The 19179-nt window shown below is 42.5% G+C and overlaps 1 protein-coding gene across 1 annotated transcript in view; it reads left to right on the top strand.

Moving 5' to 3' along the window:
- The window catches only part of fam171b (family with sequence similarity 171 member B), a gene marked incomplete at both ends in the record, with an annotated part of 63133 nt that overhangs the window by 22746 nt on the left and 21208 nt on the right, over positions 1-19179 (top strand). The window contains 6 exons of the mRNA XM_083758516.1: positions 792-908; positions 1226-1352; positions 2095-2229; positions 2737-2974; positions 3489-3680; positions 4017-4265. Of these exons, the coding sequence (XP_083614642.1) occupies positions 792-908; positions 1226-1352; positions 2095-2229; positions 2737-2974; positions 3489-3680; positions 4017-4265 (1058 nt within the window). The remainder of the gene's footprint in view (positions 1-791; positions 909-1225; positions 1353-2094; positions 2230-2736; positions 2975-3488; positions 3681-4016; positions 4266-19179) is intronic.

Genomic DNA, 19179 nt, shown 5'->3' with positions numbered 1-19179 from the left:
AGTTTTCATTCTGACCTGAGATCAGATTCTACAAAATGTTCTTAACTTCTTCTTCTTCTTCTTCTACATCCTGACAGTTTTCCATTCTGACCTGAGATCAGATTAAAAAAAAAAGTCTTCTACATCTTGACCAGTTTTCTGAAAAAGCTATGTTTCTATGTCAGTCGTTCTTCGATTTTTCAAAAATAGCAGACCTACAAGCTCGTAGCGCGCCACTCGGTGGCGCGATATGAGCTTGTAGATCTGCTATTTTTCGATAGCTAAAGCATAACATGATGCTAACACCAAAATGGGTTCCCGCCCCAAAATGGGTTAAAGGCTTCACAGAAAAGAACGGAAAATACTGAATATATCACAGCGTTTTTTTTGCTCCAAAAACGAGTGAATGACAGAGATTGTAGGGGGGGGGGGAATACAATGTAGTACTTGGAGCATATATGTCAAACTCAAGGTCCCGGGGGGCCAAATCAGGCCCGTGAATGAATTATCTTTGGCCCCGCGGGATGATATTTAATTAGTATTACAGAACTGGCCCTCTGGTATACCGCACGGACCACCATAATACTACAAGTCCCACAATGCACTGCGAGTGCACATTGTGCACATTGTATTAGACCAAACTAATAGTGATGTGTTGGGTGGTGGGTTGCCAGGTTTAGGGCCAAACTAATAGTGATGTGCTGTGTGGTGGGTTGCCAGGTCTAGGGCCAAACTAATAGTGATGTGCTGTGTGGTGGGTTGCCAGGTTTAGGCCAAACTAATAGTGATGTGGTGTGTGGTGTGGTTGCCAGGTGCGTGGGAGAAGCAGGGTCTAGGCGTGGTGAAGACCGTGGGCGACAGTCTGGTGTGGAGCTACACAGCCTCTCATCTGGGCTACTGGATCGCTGCTCCCTTGCCCTCCTCAAACGGTAGGACACCTTTTAGACTTTTTAACCGTTTCAGTTCATACGACGTATGAGACTGTCATAAGGATCCCGAAAAATTAGTGCCATCGACGTGTGAGGACGTCCTAGCGACGTCCTAGTGACACGGGGCGAGATAAGAATATTCCGATTTTTCGGAAAAAAGGTTGAAAACCACTGCTTTCTTTGCGACAGTGAAACTGAATCATTCTGTTACTGTACTGTACTGTACTGTACTGTACTGTACTGTACTGTACTGTACTGTACTGTACTGTACTGTACTGTACTGTACTGTACTGTACTGTACTGTACTGTCCTTCCAGGTCACATGCTGGGACACGGTAGCTCCATGGAGTTCCTCTCCTACCATACGTACCTTCTGGTGGGCATCCTGGGCGGCACGCTGGCCATCCTGATCGGCTTCCTGTCCGTGCTCGTGTGCCACTGCGGGTAAGTAGGCATACCGTAGGTGCCAGCGCTGCCCAAAAGGTAGATCGTGATCTACCAGTCCAGTAGATCACAATGTGGTCTCCCCTTGTCCCCCATATATGGGGACTAGGTTGGTCTCCCCTTGTCCCCCATATATGGGGACTAGGTTGCTCTCCCCTTGTCCCCCATATATGGGGACTAGGTTGGTCTCCCCTTGTCCCCCATATATGGGGACTAGGTTGCTCTCCCCTTGTCCCCCATATATGGGGACTAGGTTGGTCTCCCCTTGTCCCCCATATATGGGGACTAGGTTGCTCTCCCCTTGTCCCCCATATATGGGGACTAGGTTGGTCTCCCCTTGTCCCCCATATATGGGGACTAGGTTGGTCTCCCCTTGTCCCCCATATATGGGGACTAGGTTGCTCTCCCCTTGTCCCCCATATATGGGGACTAGGTTGGTCTCCCCTTGTCCCCCATATATGGGGACTAGGTTGGTGGAGGGTGTGTAGAGCCCAGGATCACATTAGATGATTGACACAGGGGTGAAAAATGGGTTACAAAATCGTGGGATAAAGATTATTACAAAAAAAAAAATGTGACCCACAAAGTTTTTGGGAAAACAGTGAATGAATGTACTTTCTTCCTCCTACACACACACACACACCCCACACACACACACACACACACACACACACACACACACACACACGCACACCACACACCCCACCCCACCACACACACACACGCACACACGCACACGCAGAGATTCCCAGCGAGGAGGTCCGCGCAGGAGAAGGAGGAAGGCCCGTTTCTCCAAGCTGTCCGTGCTGAAGAAGGACCAGACCACCTCCACCCACATGGAGGAGGGTCTGTGTGACCCCTCCTCCACCACGCCAAGGTCATTATAGAGATCACTGAAGCTATAACCAAAAGACGGAACGCGTTTTGGTGTTATAGCATCATGTTATGCTTTAGCTATTGAAAAATAGCAGATCTACAAGCTCGTAGCGCGCCACCGAGTGGCGCGCTACGAGCTTGTAGATCTTTTTATTTTTTTAATGGAAGAACGACTGACATAGAAACATAGCTTTTTCAGAAAACTGGTCAGGATGTAGAAGACATTTTTAGAATCTGATCTCAGGTCAGAAAGGGTTTACTAGTCGACTAGTAAACTAGTCGACTAGTAAATCCACTAGTCGACCTTGTTGATACTAGTAAACTAGTCGACTAGTTTACTAGTAAACTAGTTTACTAGTAAACTAGTCGACTAGTTTACTAGTTTAGACTAGTTTACTAGTAAACTAGTCGACTAGTTGCTTAATGCCCTGGACTGACACCAAAAGCTGGATATATAAGTCAAAACAAACAAAGCCTAAACTATTCTAACCGTGCGCCCCCAAAACAGGCACAACAAGGCCAACTACAACATCTACGTGGAGGACCCCGGGGGCCTCCACCACCACCACCAGGGGGCGTCCTCCTCCGGCGCGGCCCCCCTCTACGAGAACCTGGGGCCCCCCCCGGGGGGAGGGGCCCAACCTCAGTCTCACTACGTCAACGACGAGGAGGCGGCGCGCCTCCGAGAGCGCTCCGAGCAGAGCCGCCGCGCCGCCAACCGACCCGGCTGCCAACACTTCTTCCAGGTAGGGCCAACCGCTGTTGTTTTCCTCGACTAAAACACTAAGACGAAAAATGTTCGTCGACTGCCTTTTTTCACCGACAAAAACTAAATGAAAACTAAGCTGCGGTGACTAAAACTATAAGACTGAATATATTGACAATTTCGTCGACAAATAAAAACTAGACTAAAATGCTAGGAAGGGTCTAGTGGACAAGAGATCCAGTATAAGTCATTTTACACTTGGTTGCATGCTGAAAATAGCAGATCTACAAGCTCATAGCGAGCTTATAGGTCTGCTATTTTTGAAAAATCAAAGAACGACTGACATTTTTATAGAATCTGATCTCAGGTCAGAATGGGGTTAATCAGACCAGTGTGTGTCCAGTGGAAACCTCGTATGAATCTGATCTCAGGTCAGAATGGGTTAAGTGAAGCTGGGGGCCACCAGTTGCCCATGTACAGTATGTTCTGGGGGTAGTAACGGTGCCAGGCCACCAGGGGGCAGTAAAGTAACGCTGCCAGGCCTATACTTCCAGGACAAGCTGATCCTCATCCAGGCTCCGGAGCTCTTCTGCGGGGGGGGGGGTCCTGTGGACCAGCTGGACCCCCACGCGGAGCCCACCGGAGGCGACGGCTTCACCCAGACCCTCCCCAAAGCCCCCCACCAGCCCCACCCCCAGCGCGGGAGCCAGGACGAACCGCAGGCCCTGGAGACGCCTCCCCCGCAGGTTAGATTTATTTTCTTTCTTCCCGGGGCAGGTTAGATTTTTTATTTTTTTATTTTTTTTGTCCGACTCAATTTATTGATTGACCCACTGGGGGAAAAACATCTGCCATTTAAAACTAAATGAAAACTAAGCTATGGTGACTAAAACTAAGACTAAATATATTGACAATTTCGTCGACAAATAAAAACTAGACTAAAATGTTAGGAAGGGACTAGTGGACAAGAGATCCAGTATAAGTCATTTTACACTTGGTTGCATGCTGAGAATAGCCGATCTAGCTTTTGTAAATAAAACAAAATGGTACCAGTGACGTCGCCTTCCTTCCTTCTTCCCCAGGGGCCCAACCCGGGGCCCGCGTGGGGCCGCTACAACAACAACCTCCTGGAGTCCTCCGTCTCTGTGCCCGGCACGCTCAACGAGGCGGCGGGCGTGGGCCACCACCAGGGGGAGCTCCAGGGCATCTCCCAACGCACGCTGATGGAGCTGACGCGCGGGGGCGGGGGCGTCGGCGGAAAGACGTCCTCCTCGTCCCACCCGGGACCGCGGGCCTGGTTCGTGTCCCTGGAGGGCAAGCCGAGCCGTCAGGTTAGATGTTTCTGACAATAACACTGACCATGTACTGCTGGTTAGATGTTTCCTAGAACACTAACACTGAAAACTAAAGGGTTACCATGTACTGCTGGTTAGATGTTTCCTAGAACACTAACACTGAAAACTAAAGGGTTACCATGTACTGCTGGTTAGATGTTTCCTAGAACACTAACACTGTAAACTAAAGGTTACCATGTACTGCTGGTTAGATGTTTCCTATAGAACACTAACACTGAAAACTAAAGGGTTACCATGTACTGCTGGTTAGATGTTTCCTAGAACACTAACACTGAAAACTAAAGGGTTACCATGTTCTGCTGGTTAGATGTTTAGTTTAGTTTAGTTTAGTTTATTTAGGATCCCCATTAGCTGTTACACCTGGCAACAGCTATTCTTCCTGGGGTCCTCACAGAATAATATACATACAAAAATTGAAATAAGAACAACATTACAGATATCACAAAATAAATACATTAAAGCATAACAACCGTGCGTTCACTCTAGATTACATTAAAATAAACAGAATTACAATTTACAATGTTCCTGACCATGTACTGCTGGTTAGATGTTCCTGACAATAACACTGACCATGTACTGCTGGTTAGACGTTTCTGAATAACACTGACCATGTACTGCTGGTTAGATGTTTCTGACAATAATACTGACCATGTACTGCTGGTTAGATGTTTCTGACAATAATACTGACCATGTACTGCTGGTTAGATGTTCCTGACAATAACACTGACCAAGTACTGCTGGTTAGATGTTTCTGACAATAACACTGACCATGTACTGCTGGTTAGATGTTCCTGACTCTAACACTGACCATGTACTGCTGGTTAGATGTTCCTGACTCTAACACTGACCATGTACTGCTGGTTAGATGTTTCTGACTCTAACACTGACCATGTACTGCTGGTTAGATGTTCCTGACTCTAACACTGACCATGTACTGCTGGTTAGATGTTCCTGACTCTAACACTGACCATGTACTGCTGGTTAGATGTTCCTGACTCTAACACTGACCATGTACTGCTGGTTAGATGTTCCTGACTCTAACACTGACTATGTACTGCTGGTTAGATGTTCCTGACTCTAACACTGACCATGTACTGCTGGTTAGATGTTCCTGACAATAACACTGACCATGTACTGTTGGTTAGATGTTCCTGACAATAACACTGACCATGTACTGCTGGTTAGATGTTCCTGACTCTAACACTGACCATGTACTGCTGGTTAGATGTTCCTGACAATAACACTGACCATGTACTGCTGGTTAGATGTTCCTGACTCTAACACTGACCATGTACTGCTGGTTAGATGTTTCTGACTCTAACACTGACCATGTACTGCTGGTTAGATGTTCCTGACTCTAACACTGACCATGTACTGCTGGTTAGATGTTTCTGACTCTAACACTGACCATGTACTGCTGGTTAGATGTTTCTGACTCTAACACTGACCATGTACTGCTGGTTAGATGTTTCTGACTCTAACACTGACCATGTACTGCTGGTTAGATGTTTCTGACTCTAACACTGACCATGTACTGCTGGTTAGATGTTCCTGACAATAACACTGACCATGTACTGCTGGTTAGATGTTCCTGACTCTAACACTGACCATGTACTGCTGGTTAGATGTTTCTGACTCTAACACTGACCATGTACTGCTGGTTAGATGTTCCTGACTCTAACACTGACCATGTACTGCTGGTTAGATGTTCCTGACAATAACACTGACCATGTACTGCTGGTTAGATGTTTCTGACTCTAACACTGACCATGTACTGCTGGTTAGATGTTTCTGACTCTAACACTGACCATGTACTGCTGGTTAGATGTTTCTGACTCTAACACTGACCATGTACTGCTGGTTAGATGTTTCTGACTCTAACACTGACCATGTACTGCTGGTTAGATGTTTCTGACAATAACACTGACCATGTACTGCTGGTTAGATGTTTCTGACTCTAACACTGACCATGTACTGCTGGTTAGATGTTCCTGACAATAACACTGACCATGTACTGTTGGTTAGATGTTCCTGACAATAACACTGACCATGTACTGCTGGTTAGATGTTTCTGACTCTAACACTGACCATGTACTGCTGGTTAGATGTTTCTGACTCTAACACTGACCATGTACTGCTGGTTAGATGTTTCTGACAATAACACTGACCATGTACTGCTGGTTAGATGTTTCTGACTCTAACACTGACCATGTACTGCTGGTTAGATGTTCCTGACAATAACACTGACCATGTACTGCTGGTTAGATGTTTCTGACAATAACACTGACCATGTACTGCTGGTTAGATGTTTCTGACTCTAACACTGACCATGTACTGCTGGTTAGATGTTTCTGACTCTAACACTGACCATGTACTGCTGGTTAGATGTTTCTGACTCTAACACTGACCATGTACTGTTGGTTAGATGTTTCTGACTCTAACACTGACCATGTACTGCTGGTTAGATGTTCCTGACAATAACACTGACCATGTACTGCTGGTTAGATGTTTCTGACAATAACACTGACCATGTACTGCTGGTTAGATGTTCCTGACAATAACACTGACCAAGTACTGCTGGTTAGATGTTTCTGACAATAACACTGGCCATGTACTGCTGGTTAGATGTTTCTGACTCTAATACTGACCATGTACTGCTGGTTAGATGTTTCTGACAATAACACTGACCATGTACTGCTGGTTAGATGTTTCTGACTCTAACACTGACCATGTACTGCTGGTTAGATGTTCCTGACAATAACACTGACCATGTACTGCTGGTTAGATGTTTCTGACTCTAACACTGACCATGTACTGCTGGTTAGATGTTTCTGACTCTAACACTGACCATGTACTGCTGGTTAGATGTTTCTGACAATAACACTGACCATGTACTGCTGGTTAGATGTTTCTGACAATAACACTGACCATGTACTGCTGGTTAGATGTTTCTGACTCTAACACTGACCATGTACTGCTGGTTAGATGTTCCTGACAATAACACTGACCATGTACTGCTGGTTAGATGTTTCTGACAATAACACTGACCATGTACTGCTGGTTAGATGTTTCTGACTCTAACACTGACCATGTACTGCTGGTTAGATGTTTCTGACAATAACACTGACCATGTACTGCTGGTTAGATGTTTCTGACTCTAACACTGACCATGTACTGCTGGTTAGATGTTCCTGACTCTAACACTGACCATGTACTGCTGGTTAGATGTTCCTGACAATAACACTGACCATGTACTGCTGGTTAGATGTTTCTGACTCTAACACTGACCATGTACTGCTGGTTAGATGTTTCTGACTCTAACACTGACCATGTACTGCTGGTTAGATGTTCCTGACTCTAACACTGACCATGTACTGCTGGTTAGATGTTCCTGACAATAACACTGACCATGTACTGCTGGTTAGATGTTCCTGACAATAACACTGACCATGTACTGCTGGTTAGATGTTTCCTAGAACACTAACACTGTAAACTAAAGGTTACCATGTTCTGCTGGTTAGATGTTTAGTTTAGTTTAGTTTAGTTTAGTTTAGTTTATTTAGGATCCCCATTAGCTGTTACACCTGGCAACAGCTATTCTTCCTGGGGTCCTCACAGAATAATATACATACAAAAATTGAAATAAGAACAACATTACAGATATCACAAAATAAATACATTAAAGCATAACAACCGTGCGTTCACTCTAGATTACATTAAAATAAACAGAATTACAATTTACAATGTTCCTGACCATGTACTGCTGGTTAGATGTTCCTGACAATATCACTGACCATGTACTGCTGGTTAGATGTTCCTGACAATAACACTGACCATGTACTGCTGGTTAGATGTTCCTGACAATAACACTGACCATGTACTGCTGGTTAGATGTTCCTGACAATAACACTGACCATGTACTGCTGGTTAGATGTTCCTGACAATAACACTGACCATGTACTGCTGGTTAGATGTTTCTGACTAACACTGACCATGTACTGCTGGTTAGATGTTCCTGACTCTAACACTGACCATATACTGCTGGTTAGATGTTTCTGACAATAACACTGACCATGTACTGCTGGTTAGATGTTTCTGACTCTAACACTGACCATGTACTGCTGGTTAGATGTTTCTGACTCTAACACTGACCATGTACTGCTGGTTAGATGTTTCTGACAATAACACTGACCATGTACTGCTGGTTAGATGTTTCTGACTCTAACACTGACCATGTACTGCTGGTTAGATGTTCCTGACTCTAATACTGACCATGTACTGCTGGTTAGATGTTCCTGACAATAACACTGACCATGTACTGCTGGTTAGATGTTTCTGACTCTAACACTGACCATGTACTGCTGGTTAGATGTTCCTGACAATATAACACTGACCATGTACTGCTGGTTAGATGTTCCTGACAATATAACACTGACCATGTACTGCTGGTTAGATGTTCCTGACTCTAACACTGACCATGTACTGCTGGTTAGATGTTCCTGACTCTAACACTGACCATGTACTGCTGGTTAGATGTTCCTGACAATAACACTGACCATGTACTGCTGGTTAGATGTTTCTGACTCTATCACTGACCATGTACTGCTGGTTAGATGTTCCTGACTCTAACACTGACCATGTACTGCTGGTTAGATGTTTCTGACTCTAACACTGACCATGTACTGCTGGTTAGATGTTCCTGACTCTAACACTGACCATGTACTGCTGGTTAGATGTTTCTGACTCTAACACTGACCATGTACTGCTGGTTAGATGTTCCTGACTCTAACACTGACCATGTACTGCTGGTTAGATGTTTCTGACTCTAACACTGACCTAGCCCCTTTCGGGACCCTACGTAAAACTTTTTTGATATTTTGTTGAGTTTTACGTTGGGTCCCTGCTCGCTACTGTATTTTCGTATGGAAATTCCTAAATGCGGATGTGGAGATTCTCTCTAAAATAGGCCCCGCGGCATGTGACGCCATTATTTTCCTTGAGTTATTCTGAATTCGGTAACTTTAAGTAGCTATACATCCCGGTGCGAATATCTCCTGTGGCGCGGAAGCCGTTAAGTATTTTTAATCTTTGTTTGACCGATTTGGTCGCTTTATTTCTTCTTGTTTGTTTACCGTTTATTGTACCGCCTCCCGGTGTGCGGTTGGCTTGTGAGGCTACGTCCCTGCCTCTGATCTGCTGTGTCATAGCTATAGCGCCACTAGCTAGCCAGATAGGCGGTACAATGAGGTGTCAATAAACAAGAAGAATCCAAGCTTCCAAATCGGGCAAACATATATTAAAAATACTTAACGGCTTCCGCGCCACAGGAGATATTCGCAAAGGTATGTATGTGTACTTATACTTTACATATTCAGAAAGCCTCATACTGAAGAATATCGTCAAAGAGCGCGGGGAGGCGTTTTAACATGTAAACATGAGCCAGTAAATGTTTTAATCAGGTGGCATGGACGACGAGGAACAGGACCCAATGCACTGGGTCGAACAAATGTCAGAAACTTCAGTAGCATTTGGGTTCTGCTTGGAGGGCTAACACTGACCATGTACTGCTGGTTAGATGTTTCTGACTCTAACACTGACCATGTACTGCTGGTTAGATGTTTCTGACTCTAACACTGACCATGTACTGCTGGTTAGATGTTTCTGACTCTAACACTGACCATGTACTGCTGGTTAGATGTTTCTGACTCTAACACTGACCATGTACTGCTGGTTAGATGTTTCTGACTCTAACACTGACCATGTACTGCTGGTTAGATGTTTCTGACTCTAACACTGACCATGTACTGCTGGTTAGATGTTCCTGACAATAACACTGACCATGTACTGCTGGTTAGATGTTTCTGACTCTAACACTGACCATGTACTGCTGGTTAGATGTTCCTGACTCTAACACTGACCATGTACTGCTGGTTAGATGTTTCTGACTCTAACACTGACCATGTACTGCTGGTTAGATGTTTCTGACAATAACACTGACCATGTACTGCTGGTTAGATGTTCCTGACTCTAACACTGACCATGTACTGCTGGTTAGATGTTCCTGACTCTAACACTGACCATGTACTGCTGGTTAGATGTTTCTGACAATAACACTGACCATGTACTGCTGGTTAGATGTTCCTGACTCTAACACTGACCATGTACTGCTGGTTAGATGTTTCTGACTCTAACACTGACCATGTACTGCTGGTTAGATGTTCCTGACTCTAACACTGACCATGTACTGCTGGTTAGATGTTCCTGACTCTAACACTGACCATGTACTGCTGGTTAGATGTTTCTGACTCTAACACTGACCATGTACTGCTGGTTAGATGTTTCTGACTCTAACACTGACCATGTACTGCTGGTTAGATGTTTCTGACAATAACACTGACCATGTACTGCAGGTTAGATGTTCCTGACAATAACACTGACCATGTACTGCTGGATAGATGTTCCTGACTCTAACACTGACCATGTACTGCTGGTTAGATGTTTCTGACTCTAATACTGACCATGTACTGCTGGTTAGATGTTTCTGACTCTAACACTGACCATGTACTGCTGGTTAGATGTTCCTGACACTAACACTGACCATGTACTGCTGGTTAGATGTTTCTGACAATAACACTGACCATGTACTGCTGGTTAGATGTTTCTGACTCTAATACTGACCATGTACTGCTGGTTAGATGTTCCTGACTCTAACACTGACCATGTACTGCTGGTTAGATGTTTCTGACAATAACACTGACCATGTACTGCTGGTTAGATGTTTCTGACTCTAACACTGACCATGTACTGCTGGTTAGATGTTTCTGACTCTAACACTGACCATGTACTGCTGGTTAGATGTTTCTGACTAACACTGACCATGTACTGCTGGTTAGATGTTTCTGACTCTAACACTGACCATGTACTGCTGGTTAGATGTTTCTGACAATAACACTGACCATGTACTGCTGGTTAGATGTTCCTGACAATAACACTGACCATGTACTGCTGGTTAGATGTTCCTGACTCTAACACTGACCATGTACTGCTGGTTAGATGTTCCTGACTCTAACACTGACCATGTACTGCTGGTTAGATGTTTCTGACAATAACACTGACCATGTACTGCTGGTTAGATGTTCCTGACAATAACACTGACCATGTACTGCTGGTTAGATGTTTCTGACTCTAACACTGACCATGTACTGCTGGTTAGATGTTTCTGACTCTAACACTGACCATGTACTGCTGGTTAGATGTTTCTGACTCTAACACTGACCATGTACTGCTGGTTAGATGTTCCTGACTCTAACACTGACCATGTACTGCTGGTTAGATGTTTCTGACTCTAACACTGACCATGTACTGCTGGTTAGATGTTTCTGACTCTAACACTGACCATGTACTACTGGTTAGATGTTTCTGACAATAACACTGACCATGTACTGCTGGTTAGATGTTCCTGACAATAACACTGACCATGTACTGCTGGTTAGATGTTTCTGACAATAACACTGACCATGTACTGCTGGTTAGATGTTTCTGACTCTAACACTGACCATGTACTGCTGGTTAGATGTTTCTGACTCTAACACTGACCATGTACTGCTGGTTAGATGTTTCTGACAATAACACTGACCATGTACTGCTGGTTAGATGTTCCTGACAATAACACTGACCATGTACTGCTGGTTAGATGTTTCTGACTCTAACACTGACCATGTACTGCTGGTTAGATGTTTCCTAGAACACTAACACTGTAAACTAAAGGTTACCATGTTCTGCTGGTTAGATGTTTCCTATAGAACACTAACACTGTAAACTAAAGGTTACCATGTACTGCTGGTTAGATGTTTCCTATAGAACACTAACACTGTAAACTAAAGGTTACCATGTACTGCTGGTTAGATGTTTCCTAGAACACTAACACTGTAAACTAAAGGTTACCATGTACTGCTGGTTAGATGTTTCCTAGAACACTAACACTGTAAACTAAAGGTTACCATGTACTGCTGGTTAGATGTTTCCTAGAACACTAACACTGTAAACTAAAGGTTACCATGTACTGCTGGTTAGATGTTTCCTATAGAAGACTAACACTGTAAACTAAAGGTTACCATGTACTGCTGGTTAGATGTTTCCTATAGAACACTAACACTGTAAACTAAAGGTTACCATGTACTGCTGGTTAGATGTTTCCTAGAACACTAACACTGTAAACTAAAGGTTACCATGTACTGCTGGTTAGATGTTTCCTAGAACACTAACACTGTAAACTAAAGGTTACCACGTACTGCTGGTTAGATGTTTCCTAGAACACTAACACTGTAAACTAAAGGTTACCATGTACTGCTGGTTAGATGTTTCCTAGAACACTAACACTGTAAACTAAAGGTTACCATGTACTGCTGGTTAGATGTTTCCTAGAACGCTAACACTGTAAACTAAAGGTTACCATGTACTGCTGGTTAGATGTTTCCTAGAACACTAACACTGTAAACTAAAGGTTACCATGTTCTGCTGGTTAGATGTTTCCTAGAACACTAACACTGTAAACTAAAGGTTACCATGTACTGCTGGTTAGATGTTTCCTAGAACACTAACACTGTAAACTAAAGGTTACCATGTACTGCTGGTTAGATGTTTCCTATAGAACACTAACACTGTAAACTAAAGGTTACCATGTACTGCTGGTTAGATGTTTCCTAGAACACTAACACTGTAAACTAAAGGTTACCATGTACTGCTGGTTAGATGTTTCCTAGAACACTAACACTGGAAACTAAAGGTTACCATGTACTGCTGGTTAGATGTTTCCTAGAACACTAACACTGTAAACTAAAGGTTACCATGTTCTGCTGGTTAGATGTTTCCTAGAACACTAACACTGTAAACTAAAGGTTACCATGTACTGCTGGTTAGATGTTTCCTAGAACACTAACACTGTAAACTAAAGGTTACCATGTACTGCTGGTTAGATGTTTCCTATAGAACACTAACACTGTAAACTAAAGGTTACCATGTACTGCTGGTTAGATGTTTCCTAGAACGCTAACACTGTAAACTAAAGGTTACCATGTACTGCTGGTTAGATGTTTCCTAGAACACTAACACTGTAAACTAAAGGTTACCATGTTCTGCTGGTTAGATGTTTCCTAGAACACTAACACTGTAAACTAAAGGTTACCATGTACTGCTGGTTAGATGTTTCCTAGAACACTAACACTGTAAACTAAAGGTTACCATGTACTGCTGGTTAGATGTTCCCTAGAACACTAACACTGTAAACTAAAGGTTACCATGTACTGCTGGTTAGATGTTTCCTAGAACACTAACACTGGAAACTAAAGGTTACCATGTACTGCTGGTTAGATGTTTCCTAGAACACTAACACTGGTAACTAAAGGGTTACCATGTACTGCTGGTTAGATGTTTCCTATAGAACACTAACACTGTAAACTAAAGGTTACCATGTTCTGCTGGTTAGATGTTTCCTATAGAACACTAACACTGTAAACTAAAGGTTACCATGTACTGCTGGTTAGATGTTTCCTATAGAACACTAACACTGTAAACTAAAGGTTACCATGTACTGCTGGTTAGATGTTTCCTATAGAACACTAACACTGTAAACTAAAGGTTACCATGTACTGCTGGTTAGATGTTTCCTATAGAACACTAACACTGGAAACTAAAGGTTACCATGTACTGCTGGTTAGATGTTTCCTAGAACACTAACACTGTAAACTAAAGGTTACCATGTACTGCTGGTTAGATGTTTCCTAGAACACTAACACTGTAAACTAAAGGTTACCATGTACTGCTGGTTAGATGTTTCCTATAGAACACTAACACTGTAAACTAAAGGTTACCATGTACTGCTGGTTAGATGTTTCCTAGAACACTAACACTGTAAACTAAAGGTTACCATGTACTGCTGGTTAGATGTTTCCTAGAACACTAACACTGTAAACTAAAGGTTACCATGTACTGCTGGTTAGATGTTTCCTATAGAACACTAACACTGTAAACTAAAGGTTACCATGTACTGCTGGTTAGATGTTTCCTAGAACACTAACACTGTAAACTAAAGGTTACCATGTACTGCTGGTTAGATGTTTCCTATAGAACACTAACACTGGAAACTAAAGGTTACCATGTACTGCTGGTTAGATGTTTCCTATAGAACACTAACACTGTAAACTAAAGGTTACCATGTACTGCTGGTTAGATGTTTCCTAGAACACTAACACTGGAAACTAAAGGGTTACCATGTACTGCTGGTTAGATGTTTCCTAGAACACTAACACTGTAAACTAAAGGTTACCATGTTCTGCTGGTTAGATGTTTCCTAGAACACTAACACTGTAAACTAAAGGTTACCATGTACTGCTGGTTAGATGTTTCCTATAGAACACGAACACTGAAAACTAAAGGTTACCATGTACTGCTGGTTAGATGTTTCCTAGAACACTAACACTGTAAACTAAAGGTTACCATGTACTGCTGGTTAGATGTTTCCTAGAACACTAACACTGTAAACTAAAGGTTACCATGTACTGCTGGTTAGATGTTTCCTAGAACACTAACACTGTAAACTAAAGGTTACCATGTACTGCTGGTTAGATGTTTCCTAGAACACTAACACTGTAAACTAAAGTTTACCATGTACTGCTGGTTAGATGTTTCCTAGAACACTAACACTGTAAACTAAAGGTTACCATGTACTGCTGGTTAGATGTTTCCTAGAACACTAACACTGTAAACTAAAGGTTACCATGTACTGCTGGTTAGATGTTTCCTATAACACTAACACTGTAAACTAAAGGTTACCATGTACTGCTGGTTAGATGTTTCCTAGAACACTAACACTGTAAACTAAAGGTTACCATGTACTGCTGGTTAGATGTTTCCTAGAACACTAACACTGTAAACTAAAGGTTACCATGTTCTGCTGGTTAGATGTTTCCTAGAACACTAACACTGTAAACTAAAGGTTACCATGTTCTGCTGGTTAGATGTTTCCTAGAACACTAACACTGTAAACTAAAGGTTACCATGTACTGCTGGTTAGATGTTTCCTATAGAACACTAACACTGTAAACTAAAGGTTACCATGTACTGCTGGTTAGATGTTTCCTATAGAACACTAACACTGTAAACTAAAGGTTACCATGTACTGCTGGTTAGATGTTTCCTATAGAACACTAACACTGTAAACTAAAGGTTACCATGTACTGCTGGTTAGATGTTTCCTAGAACACTAACACTGTAAACTAAAGGTTACCATGTTCTGCTGGTTAGATGTTTCCTAGAACACTAACACTGTAAACTAAAGGTTACCATGTTCTGCTGGTTAGATGTTTCCTAGAACACTAACACTGTAAACTAAAGGTTACCATGTACTGCTGGTTAGATGTTTCCTATAGAACACTAACACTGTAAACTAAAGGTTACCATGTACTGCTGGTTAGATGTTTCCTAGAACACTAACACTGTAAACTAAAGGTTACCATGTACTGCTGGTTAGATGTTTCCTAGAACACTAACACTGTAAACTAAAGGTTACCATGTACTGCTGGTTAGATGTTTCCTATAGAACACTAACACTGTAAACTAAAGGTTACCATGTACTGCTGGTTAGATGTTTCCTATAGAACACTAACACTGAAAACTAAAGGTTACCATGTACTGCTGGTTAGATGTTTCCTATAGAACGCTAACACTGTAAACTAAAGGTTACCATGTACTGCTGGTTAGATGTTTCCTAGAACACTAACACTGTAAACTAAAGGTTACCATGTTCTGCTGGTTAGATGTTTCCTATAGAACACTAACACTGTAAACTAAAGGTTACCATGTTCTGCTGGTTAGATGTTTCCTATAGAACACTAACACTGGAAACTAAAGGTTACCATGTACTGCTGGTTAGATGTTTCCTAGAACACTAACACTGTAAACTAAAGGTTACCATGTACTGCTGGTTAGATGTTTCCTAGAACACTAACACTGTAAACTAAAGGTTACCATGTACTGCTGGTTAGATGTTTCCTATAGAACACTAACACTGGAAACTAAAGGTTACCATGTACTGCTGGTTAGATGTTTCCTATAGAACACTAACACTGTAAACTAAAGGTTACCATGTACTGCTGGTTAGATGTTTCCTATAGAACGCTAACACTGTAAACTAAAGGTTACCATGTACTGCTGGTTAGATGTTTCCTAGAACGCTAACACTGTAAACTAAAGGTTACCATGTTCTGCTGGTTAGATGTTTCCTAGAACACTAACACTGAAAACTAAAGGTTACCATGTTCTGCTGGTTAGATGTTTCCTATAGAACACTAACACTGTAAACTAAAGGTTACCATGTACTGCTGGTTAGATGTTTCCTATAGAACACTAACACTGTAAACTAAAGGTTACCATGTACTGCTGGTTAGATGTTTCCTAGAACACTAACACTGTAAACTAAAGGTTACCATGTACTGCTGGTTAGATGTTTCCTATAGAACACTAACACTGTAAACTAAAGGTTACCATGTACTGCTGGTTAGATGTTTCCTAGAACACTAACACTGGAAACTAAAGGTTACCATGTACTGCTGGTTAGATGTTTCCTATAGAACACTAACACTGTAAACTAAAGGTTACCATGTACTGCTGGTTAGATGTTTCCTAGAACACTAACACTGTAAACTAAAGGTTACCATGTACTGCTGGTTAGATGTTTCCTATAGAACGCTAACACTGTAAACTAAAGGTTACCATGTACTGCTGGTTAGATGTTTCCTAGAACACTAACACTGTAAACTAAAGGTTACCATGTACTGCTGGTTAGATGTTTCCTAGAACACTAACACTGTAAACTAAAGGTTACCATGTACTGCTGGTTAGATGTTTCCTAGAACACTAACACTGGAAACTAAAGGTTACCATGTACTGCTGGTTAGATGTTTCCTATAGAACACTAAGGCCCTCATTTATCAACCGTGCGTACGGCAAAATATGGGCGCACGCCGAAATTACCGACATTTTCGGCATTTAACATTTCCGGCAAAGCTTGAAATTGAACTTGAGTAGGACAAATAGTCACGTCTGGTCGCGAGCTGGCGTACGCTGTTTTTCTGTTTTACACAAGCGGAGCAGCCTTGTCTGAACTGCTGAGAGGCTGTCACAGGCATCAAAACATATATGTATTCACTCCTAAAATGTTTATATAAAAGGTATGTATAATGTATATGGGCTACATGTAAAAAATAAATAAATAAAAATGTTAAGGAATACATGTGTCATATGAAATTAGTAGGAGATAAAATCGCGCAATTAAAAACAATGTTGCAAGAGATGCTTAAGCCATTTAAACAGTGTTTTGCATGAGCGCATACGTACATGCGAGGATTTGGGCTGTCTGTGCTGAAATATTTCCATGACGGGACGTTGGAGAGTATAGTGCAGCAGCTGCTGCAGCTCAGCTGCGGAGTCCCAACGTGCAGGTATAGCCTACTGTAGCCTAATCTACAGCATGAAGGCCGATGTCTTTCTTACGGTATGTGCAATATAATAAACCCGACGCGTCGCTCGAATGCCAAATGTACCGTGCCAGGCTCCCAGCGCAAGTGGGAACTGCATCGGAGATATAGGTATATTACCCAGCCAGCCCATGCACCAGCCACATGAGGCTATGGTTTTGGCTGCACATTCATATAACAGTGACTAACGACTGCGAGGCAATCTAAATAGACTGGCGAACGTCGGAACGTGCATGGTCAGTTGGTCACGGACGGACCACTGTGATAGAGAGAGACAGACAGACAGACAGACAGGACAGGAGGAGCACCTGTAAAACAGCAGCGTGTGTGTGCCTATTTGTTATTTAATTATGGTTCACAGGTTCAGGTTTTCGTTCACTAATATATCTTGTTGTATATTAAATTAAAAATACTTTAATAATTTAATATACAACTAACAACACACAGTTAAAGTTGCAAATAGCGATATGTGCGTGCGTGCGTGCGGGGGGTGAGGGGGAAGCGAAGCGAGAGGAGAAACAGACAGCTTTATTTAATGTGTCATGTAGGTGCGTGCGTGCATGACAGCAAGGCAAGCGAGGTGAGAGGGAAACAGACATGGACCCTGCATGAATTAAATAAAGTTGGTCACAGGGTAGGCCTACAACTTTATTTAGTTGTCTGTTTCTCCTCTCGCTTCGCTTCCCTTGCTGCCCGCCTCACCCCCCGCACGTACGCTTTATTTAATTCATGCAGGTGTTCGTTCTTTATTTGTTTAACAACACACCAGTTAGTTGGGCTTGCAAGTTGCGTGTGCGTGCTGTGCGTGTGTATGAGAGAGGGGGGTGAGGCGAGCAGCAAGGCACGGGAGAAACCTATTTTTTCATGTAACCATGGTTTCAGGAAACGTATTGCCGTTGTTCATGTCGCAAAAACGAGGGCGAGGCTTGATTTCTTAGGGCGTGCCAGATCAAATTCAGCCGTGACATTTATTAACGTGAGAACAAAATTAAGGAAGGATCAGCTGTTTGCGATCACTTTATAAATGCCGTGGCGACGTGGGTGTACTACGAAACCTGCACTCGAATCTGTGGCAGATTTTACACTCGATTGATAAATGAGGGCCTAACACTGTAAACTAAAGGTTACCATGTACTGCTGGTTAGATGTTTCCTAGAACACTAACACTGTAAACTAAAGGTTACCATGTACTGCTGGTTAGATGTTTCCTAGAACACTAACACTGTAAACTAAAGGTTACCATGTACTGCTGGTTAGATGTTTCCTATAGAACACTAACACTGTAAACTAAAGGTTACCATGTTCTGCTGGTTAGATGTTTCCTATAGAACACTAACACTGTAAACTAAAGGTTACCA

Source organism: Protomyctophum parallelum (assembly GCF_964188405.1).
Source record: "Protomyctophum parallelum genome assembly, chromosome: 23".
NCBI classification, from domain to species: Eukaryota; Metazoa; Chordata; class Actinopteri; order Myctophiformes; family Myctophidae; genus Protomyctophum; species Protomyctophum parallelum.
This window is presented reverse-complemented; position numbering and strand designations above follow the sequence as displayed.